This window comes from Schistocerca cancellata, chromosome 3, assembly GCF_023864275.1.
Source record: "Schistocerca cancellata isolate TAMUIC-IGC-003103 chromosome 3, iqSchCanc2.1, whole genome shotgun sequence".
Lineage (NCBI taxonomy): Eukaryota > Metazoa > Arthropoda > Insecta > Orthoptera > Acrididae > Schistocerca > Schistocerca cancellata.
This window is the reverse complement of record NC_064628.1, coordinates 194,711,016-194,727,349: the sequence shown is the minus strand read 5'-3', so window position 1 is coordinate 194,727,349 and position 16,334 is coordinate 194,711,016. Positions and strand designations below refer to the sequence as shown.

The 16,334-nt window shown below is 42.3% G+C and overlaps 1 protein-coding gene across 1 annotated transcript; it reads right to left on the bottom strand.

The window, feature by feature from the left end:
• Positions 1-5,259: 5,259 nt before the first annotated feature.
• LOC126174811 (trypsin delta-like) lies at positions 5,260-15,398 on the bottom strand. Its single transcript, XM_049921186.1, has 2 exons — positions 14,984-15,398; positions 5,260-5,710 (listed from the first exon to the last, which is right to left on the bottom strand). Exons 1-2 carry the CDS (start codon positions 15,386-15,388, stop codon positions 5,348-5,350), a joined length of 768 nt encoding a protein of 255 aa, XP_049777143.1. The 5' UTR covers positions 15,389-15,398; the 3' UTR covers positions 5,260-5,347.
• Between the last annotated feature and the right edge of the window lie 936 nt (positions 15,399-16,334).

The following is a 16,334-nucleotide window of genomic DNA, read 5'->3' as shown; positions in this document are numbered from 1 at the left end:
TCCAGTTGAAGCATGGCAATTACGAATGACAGATGATATGCTAGATCGGATTGTCACTTACACAGGCAAAAAAATTATTGACAAGTTTTCATCAACTAGGAACTCGCTGATTACCATTTTACTACAAGTTCGTAGAATTAAGATTGTCATTGGTCTCTTGTATATATGCAGAGTAAACAAGGTGGCTCAGACAAACTCAGAAGAAGTCTTGCCTCCTGAATTTTGTAATGCCCTCTTTAGCACACCACAAAGGCGATTTAAGGTTTTATTAGTTCTCTAAGATTTAATGATAAAGCAACTCAATTGAACAGTAAACAAGAAGACCGATTTTTGACAGTTCAGGACAACCGCGCAAAATTTATTGATAAATACGATTCCCTAAATACTATGCAGTATATAAGCAGCCGATAGATTTCCTTAACAGCTGCATTTTCCGAGTATAGGTCTTGAAATCTGGACAAATTTGGAACTAAGATTTTGATAATGCTTATCCACTTTGGATATTTTAAAACGATGACTGTATATAGAAGGTAAATAAGTTATACAAAACTGTAACCAGTCACTTTTTGAATTATTATGTATTATTCCATGAACCGGATTTTGAACTTTTTCAGGTTCCATTTGAAGTTGAACCTGAAAAGATTTGAAAACCGGTTCATGGAATAAAACATAGTTATTAAAAAAAGAGACTGGTTACAGTTTTGTATAACTTATTTACATACTAAGATTTTGATATTGAATTCTTCCAAGACATATGATATTCTAAACGCTTTTCCACTTGCTAGCATGGTAGTTAAACAGAAAAGTGAAGCTTCCCATCTTATTAGGTGACAAAGTTAACAGAACCCATTCATGCACTAATAGAAGCCTGGTAGTTGAGACTTGTTTTTTGTCAGTTCATCTTTATCAGAAAAGGACTGAGAACTTTGCTTTGACAGTGTTGGGGACTGTAAGGAAAACTAAGCCTAGACTAAAACAATAATGTTTATGTTATCAAAGTGTCCAGAAACCACAATTTGCGTTTGATGTGAATAAAACGCTACTATCATATGTCCCTAAGACATGTTATACTGTTGGTGTTAACACTCACAACACAGACGACATCAACGAAATGACAGGAAAATCTGTAAAGATAATTTCATACAATGAAACAAACTGTAGCACTGACACGTTGAATCAAATGTACAAAACTGACTCCATTCCATGTGGAGTTCAAAGATGACATTCGAGGAATTTCTGCACCACTTTGGATCAAAGTAGAATAAATGCCCTGGATGTGCTTACCACATCGAGTACTGAGGTAAAGAGGCAATGAAAAAATTATCTTCATATATTGCCAAGGAACATGGTTGCACCACATAAAAAGGCCACTTTGAGTATACCTACACGACAAGGGAATTTGAAGAAAACTCTGAAATACGTATTGCAAATAGACTTGTGCATCAAGACAGACCACAACCTTTAATCAGCGAAGTGAGATGTTCTCTGTGTTCATTTAAAAGAGAAAGAAAACAAAAAAAATGTGTAGTCAGAAATGTAAAAGGGCGATCTGTGATGAAGGCAGAGCACTAATTTGTACCGATTGTGCTCACAGATATTACAAATAGTGACAATACTAATTACAATACTTCATTTCATTCTAATGAATAGAAGTTTATACTTTCTTATACATTTGTGCGAAAAACTATGTATATTATAAAAACTATGTGTATTAGAATGATGTTTAAAACTGTTACTAATATCAATCACTTTTTCTACTGGCATTGAGCACACTTGATATGATTTACTGCTGTATTATTACATTATATTACGCAATACATTGAAGTTGAGTCTTGTGTCCAATATATATACAAGTGAGAAAACACACATAAAAATTAATAGTCAGTATGGTGGTGCAGTGTGACATGTACCAAATTTGTAAAAATCCTATGTTACCCATTGTAGTAACTAAATAAAGTCAAGTAATACATTCTATTGTAGTATACACCTTCAAATTTAAGAAAGCTAATCATTAAAAAATACAACACATTACTTAAAAACAATACTATGCTCACTTTGTAAAAGTCCTATACTAATTATTCTTGCAATAATAAAATAACCATTATGGAAAACTATATGGCTATTTACAGAAATCCCATATACATAAGAATGTCCAATTAGCTTACAACTGTTGATATGTGATAATATTTTACTGGAGGCCAGTGAACCACTGTGTGTTGTGCAGTGTTATTCAAATCAGGTGTGAGGGTTAAGACTGTATAACTTACAGTGAAGTATACATTTGGTGCCTGCAGGTAAGTTACATGGGAATTGCATTGTGGGAATAGGCGAGCGAAGCATTTATTTTCTGGTTGGCGTTAAGCAGTAGGAATTAGTGTTTACAGACTGCAAATTTCGCTCTGTAGCAGAGTGGGCACTGATATGAAACTTCGCAGCAGATTGAAACTTTGTGCTGGACTGTAACGCGAATACTGGTCTTTTGCTTTTCGCAGGGAAGAAGTCTATCCATTGAGCTACCCAGGCACGACTCACGACCCATTCTCGCAACCTTACTCCCACCAGTACCTTATTTCCTTCCGCAAAAGGCAAAAGCCTGAGATTGAGCCTCAGTCCAGCACAAAGGATTTTATACGTGAAAGTTCCATGAATAAGTGCATTTTTAATTACAGTCACTGAAGGTAATTTAAAACTAAGTTTCTAAATGTAATGATAATGTGAATGGAGTGTGTGTGTGTGTGTGTGTTCAAATTAGCCGAATCGGTTTCTGGACTACGTAGGGACCTTTTCTCTTTGGATTAAGATATAATAACGTCATTCTTTTTCATACAACGAATTTCAGATCCCGCTCTCAACATAGCATGTTCAATTAGTCCTACTGGAGAGTGAAAGAAGTTTACTGTGAGCACATAAGCCACATAGGCACATTGGTATGGAAGTTACTGCAGTGACGCGTGGACCTTGAAAGTAAGTTGTCCACAAATGCTGTCTTAAAGTAGTCCAATGGCGAATCAGTAAGATGGCATGCAATGGGTCAAGCAAAAGAAGCGTCGTAAAAGCTTCAAAACCAGTGACCAGTTTATAATCTTAAATGCATTCCCTTCTGTTGCAGACTTCCATTATATATCCATTATCGCTCTTCTACATGATAGTTAAACGAAATTGCAGCAGCTAGTTGAACTTTTCCCCTTATTCAATTTAGAGTCTTACTGTTGTCGCGCTATTTTTATAGACGTCGTACATCCTTCGTTTGTCTCTTCGTTTCCTCCATATATGCCTCGAAAGTAGTAGCACTGTCCGCTGCTCACTCTAATGCTGCTTAGCTGTTACAATTTTCTTAAAGAATTCCAGCATAGTAGGTCGTCTTATTTCTTCCAACGGCGTTGTCAAAGAGGGCGGAGGAGCGGACAGAGATTCATGGCACTTTATTGCTGAAGGCAGTGGTAACTACTACATTAACGACACATAGCAGTATCACAGGACATGTGCCCTGTAACGGATGATCTCTCCGTTGACAAAAGACACCCGACTACTCGCCTTTTCAGATCTATGGGAGGGCACAACCAAGGGGAGGTGAAAAGGAGATAAGGATTCAATGAAGTGTAACGTTTTGAGAGTCGGCTCATGGGATGTCGGAAGTTTGAACGTCATAGGGAAGCTACAGTTCTTAAAAGGGGAAAATCTAGTTCTCAATCAAGGCAGAAAAGTATAACAGGATACTGATCGGGTAATTCATATATAGAGGGAGAGGGAAATCTATTACTCATGGGGGACTGGAATGCTGGTACAGGGGAAGAATTAGAAGAAAGGAGAAATATGGGCTTGGTAGTAGGAACAAGTAAGGATAAAGACCAATTTAGTTCAGCAATAAGTTACAGTTAGTAATAGGTATTACTAAGTTCAAGAATCACGAAAAGGAGAGGTATACTTCGAGAAGGCAAAGAGGTATGACGCGATTCCGGGTAGATTACATCATGGTCAGGCAGAGATTCAGGACTCAGAGAACGGATTATAAGGCGAACACAGGAATAGATGCAGAATCAGGTCAGAATTTGGTAATGTTGATGGGTAGGATGAAGTTTAGGAGACTAGTCAGGAAGAGTCAGTGCACAAGAATGTGGGATAGGGAAGTCCTAAGGATTGAAGGTAGGTACATTGAAGTTCTCTGACGTTGTAAATACTGTGATAAATGAATAGCTCAGTAGGCAATTCAACTGAAGAGGAATGGACAACTCTAAAACAGGGAAGTGACCGAATTTGGAAAGAATAACAGAGGTACCAGGAAGGCAGCTGCGAAGAAACATTGGGCAACAGAATAGATATTTCAGTTCATCGATGAAAGAAGAATATTTTCAGGGACATTTCGGATTATAGAAATATAAGTTACATTCGAATGAGAAAAGTGCATAGCGCATGGAAGTTCAGGCGATGGTTACCGTTGTTTAACGTCCCGTCGACAACGATGTCATTAGAGACGGAGCGCTAGCTCGTGTTAGGGAAGGATGGGGAAGGAAATTGGCCGTGCCCTTTGAAAGGAACCATCCCGGCATTTGCCGGAAACGATTTAGGGAAATCACTGAAAACCTAAATCAGGATGGCTGGAGACGGGATTGAACCGTCGTCCTCCCGAATGCGAGTCCACTGTGCTAACCACTGCGCCACCTCGCTCGGTGAGTTCAGGCGAAACTGCTGCAAGAATAGAGGTTATGAAATCGAAGAAAATGGTCTCTTGGAAGGACTGACGCGGCATAAAGAGAAGTAAACACAAGTTTTTGTGAGAAAAACACCAAGGGTGGTAACCTTAAGAGTGTTATATGAATTCTATTATGAAATGCACGGGAGAGACCGGCTAGGTGGAAAGAGTTTATTGAAGGCTTGTATGAGGGGGAGGACTTGCCTGACGACGTGATAGAAGAAAAAATAGGAGTCGACAGGGATGAAACTGGGTATCCATTATTAGAAACAGAATTTAAATGAGTTTTGGAAGACTTGAGATCAAATAAGGCAGAAGGGGTGGATAACATCCCATGTAAATTTCTGAAATCATTGTAGGGAGCGACAACTAAAAGGCTGTTATTTTTCTGTGTAGAATGTGCGAGACCAGCCATATACCTTCATACTTTGAGAAACATATCATTCATTATATTTTATTGAGTGTATACTTCTTCATTTCTGTTGATATGGAATTCATAATACAGGAGAATTAATCAACGTAGTTTTGAGGACATAGTATTTCGGTTAAGAATGAGTTGATAAAATTGATACATTATGTAACAGAAAAAAAGTTTTATTCTCATGATCTTATGTTACAGTTAAGAATAATTTTTTTCATTTACGGCTGGATGGCTTGTTACACGCCAGTGACTTGTGTTATCCAGGAATGCAAGTTGGCCACATTAGAGTAGACGCCAGGGTAGCCGGCCTGAGCGCATCCTCTTCCCCAGGATACGATACCGTACTGGGTGGATCCTTCCACCAGTGGTCCACCGCTGTCGCCCTGGCACGAGTCCTTGCCGCCCTCGTCTTCGCCTGCGCAGATCATGCGCTGCGTGATCTCGCCGCCGTAGGCAGAGTTACAGGAGGCACGAGCCACGATGGACGTGGTGACCGCCTGCAGCTGTATGGGGGAGGAGCCTCCGGAGGACAGGGCGCCCCAGCCCGTGATGGTCACCGCTGTGCCTGCAGATGGCTCCGTTGTGCCGAGACTCACCGCCTGTAAAGTACAGTACACACTCTACATCTACATCTACATCCATACTCAGCAAGCCACCTGACGGTGTTATATGAATAACATGCTGCGTCCTGTTATCTAGGAACTCCTCAATCCAATCACACAATTGGTCTGATAGTCCATATGCTCTTACTTTGTTCATTAAACGACTGTGGGGAACCGTATCGAACGCCTTGCGGAAGTCAAAAAACACGGCATCTACCTGTGAACCCGTGTCTATGGCCCTCTGAGTCTCGTGGACGAATAGCGCGAGCTGGGTTTCACATGACCGTCTTTTTCGAAACCCATGCTGATTCCTACAGAGTAGATTTCTAGTCTCCAGAAAAGTCATTATACTCGAACACAATACGTGTTCCAAAATTCTACAACTGATCGACGTTAGAGATATAGGTCTATAGTTCTGCACATCTGTTCGACGTCCCTTCTTGAAAACGGGGATGACCTGTGCCCTTTTCCAATCCTTTGGAACGCTACGCTCTTTTAGAGACCTACGGTACACCGCTGCAAGAAGGGGGGCAAGTTCCTTCGCGCACTCTGTGTAAAATTGAACTGGTATCCCATCAGGTCCAGAGGCCTTTCCTCTTTTGAGCGATTTTAATTGTTTCTCTATCCTTCTGTCGTCTATTTCGAAATCTACCATTTTGTCATCTGTGCGACAATCTAGAGAAGGAACTACAGTGCAATCTTCCTCTGTGAAACAACTTTGGAAAAAGACATTTAGTATTTCGGCCTTTAGTCTGTCATCCTCTGTTTCAGTACCATTTTGGTCACAGAGTGTCTGGACGTTTTGTTTTGATCCACCTACCGCTTTGACATAAGACCAAAATTTCTTAGGATTTTCTGCCAAGTCAGTACATAGAACTTTACTTTCGAATTCATTGAACGCCTCTCGCATAGCTCTCTTCACACTACATTTCGCTTCGCGTAATTTTTGTTTGTCTGCAAGGCTTTGGCTATGTTTAGGTTTGCTGTGAAGTTCCCTTTGCTTCCGCAGCAGTTTTCTAACTCTGTTGTTGAACCACGGTGGCTCTTTTCCATCTCTTACGATCTTGCTTGGCACATACTCATCTAACGCATAATGTACGATGGTTTTGAACTTTGTCCACTGATCCTCAACACTATCAGTACTTGAGACAAAACTTTTGTGTTGAGCCAACAGGTACTCTGAAATCTGCTTTTTGTCACTTTTTCTAAACAGAAAAATCTTCCTACCCTTTTTAATATTCCTATTTACGGCTGAAATCATCGATGCCGTAACCGCTTTATGATCACTGATTCCCTGTTCTGCGTTAACTGTTTCAAATAGTTCGGGTCTGTTTGTCACCAGAAGGTCTAATATGTTATCGCCACGAGTCGGTTCTCTGTTTAACTGCTCAAGGTAGTTTTCAGATAAAGCACTTAAAAAAATTTCACTGGATTCTTTGTCCCTGCCACCCGTTATGAACGTCTGAGTCTCCCAGTCTATATCCGGCAAATTAAAATCTCCACCCAGAACTATAACATGGTGGGGAAATCTACTCGAAATATTTTCCAAATTATCCTTCAGGTGCTCAGCCACAACAGCTGCTGAGCCAGGGGGCCTATAGAGACATCCAATTACCATGTCTGAGCCTGCTTTAACCGCGACCTTCACCCAAATCATTTCACATTTCGGATCTCCGTCAATTTCCTTCGATACTATTGCACTTCTTACCGCTATAAACACGCCTCCCCCTTCACTGTTCAGCCTGTCTCTGCGGTATACATTCCAATCTGAGTTTAGGATTTCGTTACTGTTTACGTCTGGTTTCAGCCAACTTTCTGTCCCTAGTACTATATGGGCGTTGTGATCGTTTATTAATGAGAGCAGTTCTGGGACCTTTCTATAGACGCTCCTGCAGTTTACTATTAGGACATTAATATTGTTATGCCCTGTTGCATTTTGCCTACTCCTATCTTGCCGCGTCTCAGGAGGCGTCTTGTCGGGCCTAGGGAGGGGATTCTCTAACCTAAAAAACCCCCATGTGCACTCCACACGTACTCCGCTACCCTTGTAGCCGCTTCCGGCGTGTAGTGCACGCCTGACCTATTCAGGGGGACCCTACATTTCTCCACCCGATAGCGGAGGTCCAGAAATTTGCACCCCAGATCTCCGCAGAATCGTCTGAGCCTCTGGTTTAAGCCTCCACTCGGCTCCAAACCAGAGGACCGCGATCGGTTCTGGGAACGATACTACAAATAGTTAGCTCTGATTCCACCCCGCGAGCGAGGCTTTCCGCCTTCACCAATTCCGCCAACCGCCTGTACGAACTGAGGATGACCTCTGAACCCAGACGGCAGGAGTCATTGGTGCCGACATGAGCAACAATTTGCAGTCGGGTGCACCCAGTGCTCTCTATCGCCGCCGGTAGGGCCTCCTCCACATCTCGGATGAGACCCCCCGGCAAGCAGACAGAGTGAACACTGGCCTTCTTCCCCGACCTTCTCGCTATTTCCCTAAGGGGCTCCATCACCCGCCTAACGTTGGAGCTCCCAATAACTAATAAACCCCTCCCCCCGTGTGCCTGCTCGGACCTTGCTGAAGGAGCAGCCACATGTCCCCTCACAGGCAGAGCGGGCGATGCCACACGGCCAGCCTCCACATTGACCTTCCGCCTCGTGCGCCGCGAACGCCGCTGAACCCGCCACTCCCCTTGGGGAGAGGGTGGCCCAACCGCGCCCGGTACCCGCGAAGATGTCTCGACAGCAGGGACAGTGGGTGAAGCATGTAACACCTGGGGTGTACCTTGCGACGCACCAGACTCCCCACTGCCGCTACACTCCGAGGCAGCAGCCTGAAGACGGCTGACCGCGGCCATCAACACGCTCAGCTGTTCGCGAACAGTGGCCAGCTCCTCCTGCGTCCGTACACAGCAGTCACACATCCTATCCATCCTAAGGAAACAATTTACTGAAGAGAGTTAATCAACCTTTAACTAGACTGCTAATTCACTAAAGGCGGCTGCTTATTCACTAAACTGTGGTTGCTAGCCACTTCTTGTAGAAAACAATGAAAATAGCACTACCTGTCTCTGGACTGTATTGAAAACAAACTCTAGCACTACTGGCACTATGGTTGACTACAGAGACTCTCTCTGACTGTATTCAAAACAAACACGAAATCTATGGAACACTATTAAGAGCACTCGAAAAATATAGCTTCCTAAAAGCAAATACACACGGAAGAAGAAGTGACAAGTAAGAAAAATACAGTTAATACTTAAATTAAGGTAGCTCGCTGCACAGCAGACGTGAAGCAGGCGGCAGTTACGACGACACTGACACTACTGGCACTATGGCTGACTAAAGGGACTCTCTCTGACTGTATTCAAAACAAACACGAAATCTATGGAACACTATTAAGAGCACTCGAAAATTAAAGCTTCCTAAAACCAAATACACACGGAAGAAGAAGTGACAAGTAAGAAAAATACAGTTAATACTTAAATTAAGGTAGCTCGCTGCACAGCAGGCGTGAAGCAGGCGGCAGTTACGACGACACTCGTCACGAAGCGCCCTTGAAAACAGCAGGGGAAAGTGCTGTGGGAACATAACATTCGCTATTCAATGTTTACAAAACTAACAAAACATTATGCAGGAACCTTTCTTCAATAAATTTCATTTAGCTATCCCTCTACTGCACGTATGTGTTACTCATTAAACAGTAACCGATTTCATCCTGTAGTGGACCATATGTATGAAAGATAGTCAGCTGAGCATAACACTGAGCCCATCTCTACGACATGACTACTTTATAGTACACATAACTTGCCGAAAGTCACATGTAAAATGTGACGTACAATTTTATTTCGTGTGTAGCTCATTCATTACTTTCCATGATTTGATTTGACGATTTCAGAGAAGGAGAGAAAGTGAAGGTCCTTTTCAGGAAATCATCTTGTACAGCCAACACCGTGACTGCCATTAGAACAGTAGAACAGTTGAAACACTGTGCTCGGCACATATGAGTATGACGAAGGAAAGGAGAAGAGAATATTAAAGTTTTGGAGTACGTTTGTAACAAGAAACCAATGTGTAAAAAAAAGGAGGAGAGAAACATGATGGAAATATTACATGAAATGCTTGTTTACAGAAAAAAATGGTGCTTCATAAGTAAACCCCGGGAAAGCCTCATAAAAGCAACAGAGAAGAACGTTATAACAGCAATAAATAAACGCACCCAGCTGACATACCTCGATATATGAAATTAGGTGAGAATTGGATGAATGAAATGTAATTAAATACCAGAATAGAAGACAAACGTGAATGAACGTCGTTAAAGAATGTGTGGAGGAAGATTAGGTCTCCTGTAAGGAAATCTAAGCCAGTTGATAGTCAAAGGAGGAATCTTTGGGTGCTGTAAAAGGCAAAATAAATAAAAATTTAGTGCCTGAAGTGAAGAAGAAGATGATGATGATAATGTTGATGAGTGATGCAGAGCTCTAATGTCGTCATGATGAGCTGTGCGGTTATTAATATCGACGGACTGTTGCTTTATATTCTTTAGTATGCGTTGTAAGGCGAAATTTTTAGGGAGATATTATTGCTCAGTATTCTAGCAGTTAATGTAAAAATTTAGAGACTTTTTATTGATGCACATAGTCAGCTGTAGTGTGTGAGAGCTGACTACGTTCGCGTTTCTTCACTAACGCAGAATTTATGTCAGTAAAGAATAGAGAACCTGAGTTTAGAGCGTGGTAGTCGTGCAAACTGTTCGCTCAGCTACGATCTTCCCCCTTCCCCCTTCCTCCCACAAGCTTAATATTTTCCGTTTCATAGTAAAACTATTGATCATAAGAAATAAATTATAATCGGACAACACTCCGAGAATATTCTCAACAATGTTGCTGAAGAAGTAAAATTTTTCTGGAAAATGAAGTCTAGCGCATACGAATTCAGACACATTAATTTCTGTGTTACCATGTTGTGCATAGCAATGGAAATGTTTTGCCACTGAGAAATGAATGTTAGGGAATTGTTAGAGCGATACGAAGGAATAGAGAAACCAATGTTCACCAAACGGTCGAAGATGTGCGTTATATCAACAATTTCAACAGGGACAAGCAGCAAGTCGGAGGCGGTCGCTTCACTGCGGAACACCTACGCAGTTGAATGGTACTTCACTATAACATCTTTTCCGGATGGGCAGCGCAATCTCGGCCCCGAAATCAACTTTAGTCTAGTAATAGGAACACCAGCTATACCTTCACGCTCCTGGTGGGTCTACCACACTGGTTGGATTGTCAAATACTGGAAGTAGATTGGTTTATTTGACAAATGACGATTCCAAACCCACTCATTGGATAGGAGCATGCAATACTAATCCATTTCAATCACTATGGGGATGTGTGAGGTAGCTTCTACGGATTTTGGTACCTTTAAACAAAACACTGGGGCTTCTTATTTATCATTTAATTTCAGATTAAGACCCCTTACCGAGAGAGCATGAAATAATTATAGGTAGTGCGACACTGTTTATTATTCACTCTTTCGCTAATCTAACCAAAATGTGATGTTCCACTAGATCTCTGTTGTAACACAACTAGTAAATGTCCAAATATGAAGGATATTTTTGTTTTTTCGAGATTTGTGCTAGTGTGTGTTTACATCATTGTATTTTGAAATGTAGAAGGCAAGAAGGCAACCAAAATATACCTATTCTGCGACCAAGTGAGATGGCTCTGAGATTACCACATTCGATTTCCATTTTTGAGTACAGTGGTTCAAATCCCTGTCTGGGCATCTGGACTTACATTTTTCCCAATTTCTCTGTAACCTCTTAAGGAAATTGCACAGATGGATTCTCTAATAGAAAACCTCCAGTTTTCACCTCAGTCCTCTTAATTCGAGCGTGTGTACTCTGTCTGTGATGACCTTGTAGTCGATGAGACGTTAAACACTAATTATCCTCCTTTCCTTTTACCATTCTGCAATTTAATGAGATTTATTTTGCAGTAGATGGGTCCCTCTGAAACACTACGTTTACAGTATCTTCACCCTTTCACGCGTACAGAGGCTCAGCTCTATTCTAGCATCATGGCAAGCCATTGCTGACTGCCAAGCTGATAGTTTGGGAACGCCACTGGTAACATCAGTATTCAAGTACAAAGAAATTGCCTCTGGCGTTGCAGTTTCCGTCCGCTAGATGGGGCTATGCTCTCTTATTTTATCGTAGGATGTGTATTCGGAAAGTAAGGTCTGACCAGACATGAAGTGAAAACCACTCCGAAAATCCAATGGAACTTTGCACAGATGTGTTGGGGAGTGTCTTTACTGTGGCTATCGATCGCTTCACATCACACTTTTTAGTTTAGAGCGCAAAGTCATCACATAGAAATGCCTAAAACAACGTTGTCTTCCGCCGTGTATACTGATCTGGTGAGAGATTTAGCCTGAAGCTATGCAGGCCACATAACATAAATGTCAAGCGTTTCTTCCATCAAGACAATTTTCAGCTGCATTGTGTAGGAGCAATGTAAACGCTCCAGAAGCGTTTTCGATGGGAAGTGTTTGATGACCCACAATACAGCCCTTAATTGGCTCCCACCATGTTCATCTATACTCACACGAACCGCTGGCTACGAAGACAACATTTTGACACAGACGACGCAGTGCAGACCAGTGCAGAGAATTGGCGGAAAGCACTTGCTGCTATTTGGGACGTGGGTGCTGGGTAGTTAGCACAACGTCACGACAAATGTCTAAGTCGGATCGGCGACTATTTAGAGAGGTAGCTGGAAGGTGTGGCTAACAGTTGCGAAAAAATAATTTTGGTTTCCACTGTGGTTTTCATTTCGCGAACGATCCGACCTTACTTCCCGAATATCCCTCATATTAATTATCAATTTGCGCTTGAATACATCCTTGTTGCGTGTATGTTAGTACGCTATCTATATTTTTGTAAATATTGAGGCTATTTCACATATATGAACCATGTGGATCACTGATAAACATGTAGCTTTAACATTATGTGGTCTCAGTTACACCGCAGTAACTCGAAAATTACGTGAGGATTATTGCGAGTTTTATAATGTTTTTATCGCTTACACCTTCATATGGAATCTACTTTCTCAAAAATCACAGAGAGATCCGGTGCAGCGGTCAACGTCGTGGACTCGGGTTTGAGAATATGGTTGACTAACTGTCCGTGGCTTGTCTAAACCCCTTACGACAAATGCTGTGGTGGTGTCTTTGATAAAGATGCAGCCGAAATCTTCCACCAATCTGTCTGCTCTGTCATTTGACAACATTCACACAGATAAATATATTAGATTAGGAATCTAGTCGTTTTGGTATTCTACATTAGCTTAATTAGGAGATCAATAACGTTGAGTAGATACCGTACTAGAATGAATGGAACTAGTTACCGCAAAATTATTTACTTTCCGACAGCCGAGAAATGCAGGCGTATAAAGTCAGTACAGGGTATTAAACTGTCCTCTTCACATAGCGTTATGTGGACACACTAAGTTGGTTCATACTGATAAGCCCAATGTAACAGAAGACCTCCACCCAAACTGAAACTGACAGAAAAGAGCTGAAACAACAAGCGAATGAATCTCAACACATGTAGTGTAAGTGTTTCTCTGTCTGCCAAGCAGAGGTGAGTATAGCACCGATTACACTACAGTGAGGATTTGTACTGGAGTCACGATATGATCTGTGATATTAGTCGACGTGTTGAAGATGTACGTTGAGTGTCTATAAATTCCGTCTACACATAGGACATATTATACCGCCCGGAAACTCCTAGAGGAGAGTACTTCAGCACAACACAGAATACACGTCAAGGTTACTGTTTGCTCACAAATCTGGAACAGAAAAATGAATCATATATTCGTTCGTATAAAAGCACTTCACCGTGCCTCAGAAACCACAGAGAAGCAAGAAATAGTCACTGTGCTTCCACAGAAACGTCTTAACTGACTCGTAGCTGCGAAATCGACACTTTCCTTGTTCTAACAGTGAGACGTTTCACTGATGTTCTTGTCATTAAAGCCTATAAGTCCTTCCCTCGCAATTTATCCTCTTTCTACACGCACAGGAGAGTCCTTTTCCACACTTTCGCGAGTCTCTAGTAAGTCTCGAGGCATATGGGTGTGTGCTCCCTGCAATGAACCCCAGCACCCATTACAAAAGCAGTGCCTTACTCTACACAGGTCATGAAGCTGATAGTTAATTGCCTTCTTTTCGTATTCCGTATGGAAAGGGATTCTAAAACGTTCTAAAACTCCTCCAACGACTAAGGACTCAGCCAATGGAATTCACTCCTCTGCTTTTTGGTGGGGAACGTCGCTCACTGTAGCCCGTGAGATATTCTACGAAGGGTCAGTTCACGTCCTCTGTTCGTTAACCTCACAGATTCCTTCGTATTAAAAGGATGCTCTTTCTCTTGTAAGATGCTATCGCTCTTCATCCCTAGATTTCAGCACTTGGCTGTTTTCAACGATTTCTTAGCAGTGGGAGTGCACCTCACATTTGCTAAGCAGCCTCGCCACGGCCAGCCTGCCTCCCTTCTCTTTCCTTTACAGCAATTAAACGTTACTTTCGGTAGAACACAACACGGTGTGTTTCTTAAGCCACCTTCTCCTGATCGCAGCTTTCACAAGAATGAATAATGGTCTCAGCACCCTGTTCTCAGCGTCCAATTTAAATTAATTCCCAGGCATTCAACACCACAGAAAATGTTTTTAGTGGTGCTACTCATAATCAACCAAAGAAAATTTACCCTTCGTGAATCGTGATCTCACATCGAATAAAAGATGCAATATGGTATAATATTTCATGTATGGAGGCAAAATATTGAAGCCTTACTCATCCTCTCAAAAAGCAGCGAAACTTCGAAAAAACAGCTGCAGAACATGTGAAAAATTTTGATTCAGTTCCTAAGTCATGAAGATGTTTTTTTACCAAACCATAGCTTCCTTTATGACTTCAAATAAATGTCATCATATGATAATTATCGTTCTAATACATGAAAATTTTCTTATGGACAAATACCTATTTGAAGAAGATAAATTTAACGGCACCGTATGCCGTTCCGATTTGCTAAGTGACGGCGATACCTGGGAAACATTCGTTTGTTGCCCATCGAATTCAGTAGTGCGTATCGAATTTAAGGCACCTGGAACTATGTTCGAGAAAAAAAACTAAACACATGATCCTCAGCATACAGTTGTAAGACAAAAATTAATTTTAAATATGGAGAAGTACGTATTTTCTGTGCACGAGTTGTACCTGAACGTTGGAATCGAAGGAGAATGATCCGTCAATCTGGATGACGCCGACGTCGTAGTCAGTGGTATCGGAGTCGTAATCCCCGTGGTAATATCCGTCGGCAGCATCGTACACAGTTCCGCCGCTTCCGCGGGTGGAAGATCCGGCCCTGAGGGACACGAAGCTGACGATGGAGCCCTCGATACAGTGGGCCGCCGTCAGCGCCCAGTTGGAGCTGATGATGGAGGCGCCGCAGCTGTGGGAGCCCAGCTTCTGCAGCGACAGCTGCCAGGGGTACTGCGAGATGTCTACGGCCTCGCCGCCCACGATGCGGCCATCGAGGCGCGGTCTGGGCAAGTGGGACCTCGTGGAGGGCGCAGCGCTGCAGAGCGCCACCAGCAGGCAGAGGACGACGGCTGTCTTCATGGTTCTGGCCGGCGGATGAACACAGTCGCCTGTGCGCGGCTTTTATAACGGTCTTATCGATTACACAAGTGACTCTCCACGCTAATGACCTCTTGACAATCTGATAGTCACGGTCCCGCAATTAGTTCACCAAGGTCAAAGTAATAAATGAATACATGGCGAAATATGTTTCGTCACAAAAGTCTCACTAGTGGCAGTTTATCTCATCCATTTTCTCCCATCTGGACCATGAACGGCTACGCTGATAGATCGATCAGGGCACACTGAACAATTTATGTAAGGTAGGCTAATATTTTCCCTGAGAGAGGGAGAATTCTGAAACTACTTTTGTTCTTTAAGAAGAATCAGCATTTTCAAAATGAGACGAACAAGGAAGAGATGAAACCGACCACTATACCCACATCAGCTGGACGCATCGGTGTTGGCAGTACAACGTTATCCCGCATCACATAACTCCGCCCTAAGGCTTCAACTCATCTCGAGGTAAGACGAGCACTCTGATGTTCAGGGGCCGCCGTCGTGGCCGAGCGGTTCTAGGCGCTTCAGTCAGGATCCGCCCGAAAGCTTCGGTCGCTGGTTCGAATCCTGCCTCGGGCATGGATGTGTGTGATGTCCTTAGGTTAGTTAGGTTTAAGTAGTTCTAAGTTCTAGCGGACTGATGACGTTAGATTTTAAGTCCCATAGCGCTCAGAGCCATTTGATCCATTTTGATTCTTTTTTTTTTGTATTCAGGAGATGAACGCAATAACTTTTCCCCACCAAACAAGGTAAATCATGGTGAAATCAACAGGGTTTCTTCTTGTCTGAACTCTGATTCACTACGAGACCCGCCTGAGGGATGAGTACAATGAGAAAAAAAAAAACAGAAGATAGGTCTGTAGGTAGTGTTGGTCCATATAACACAATTAGTTACCTCGAGGGCACAAGTCGAAGCCGGTGGTTTCAC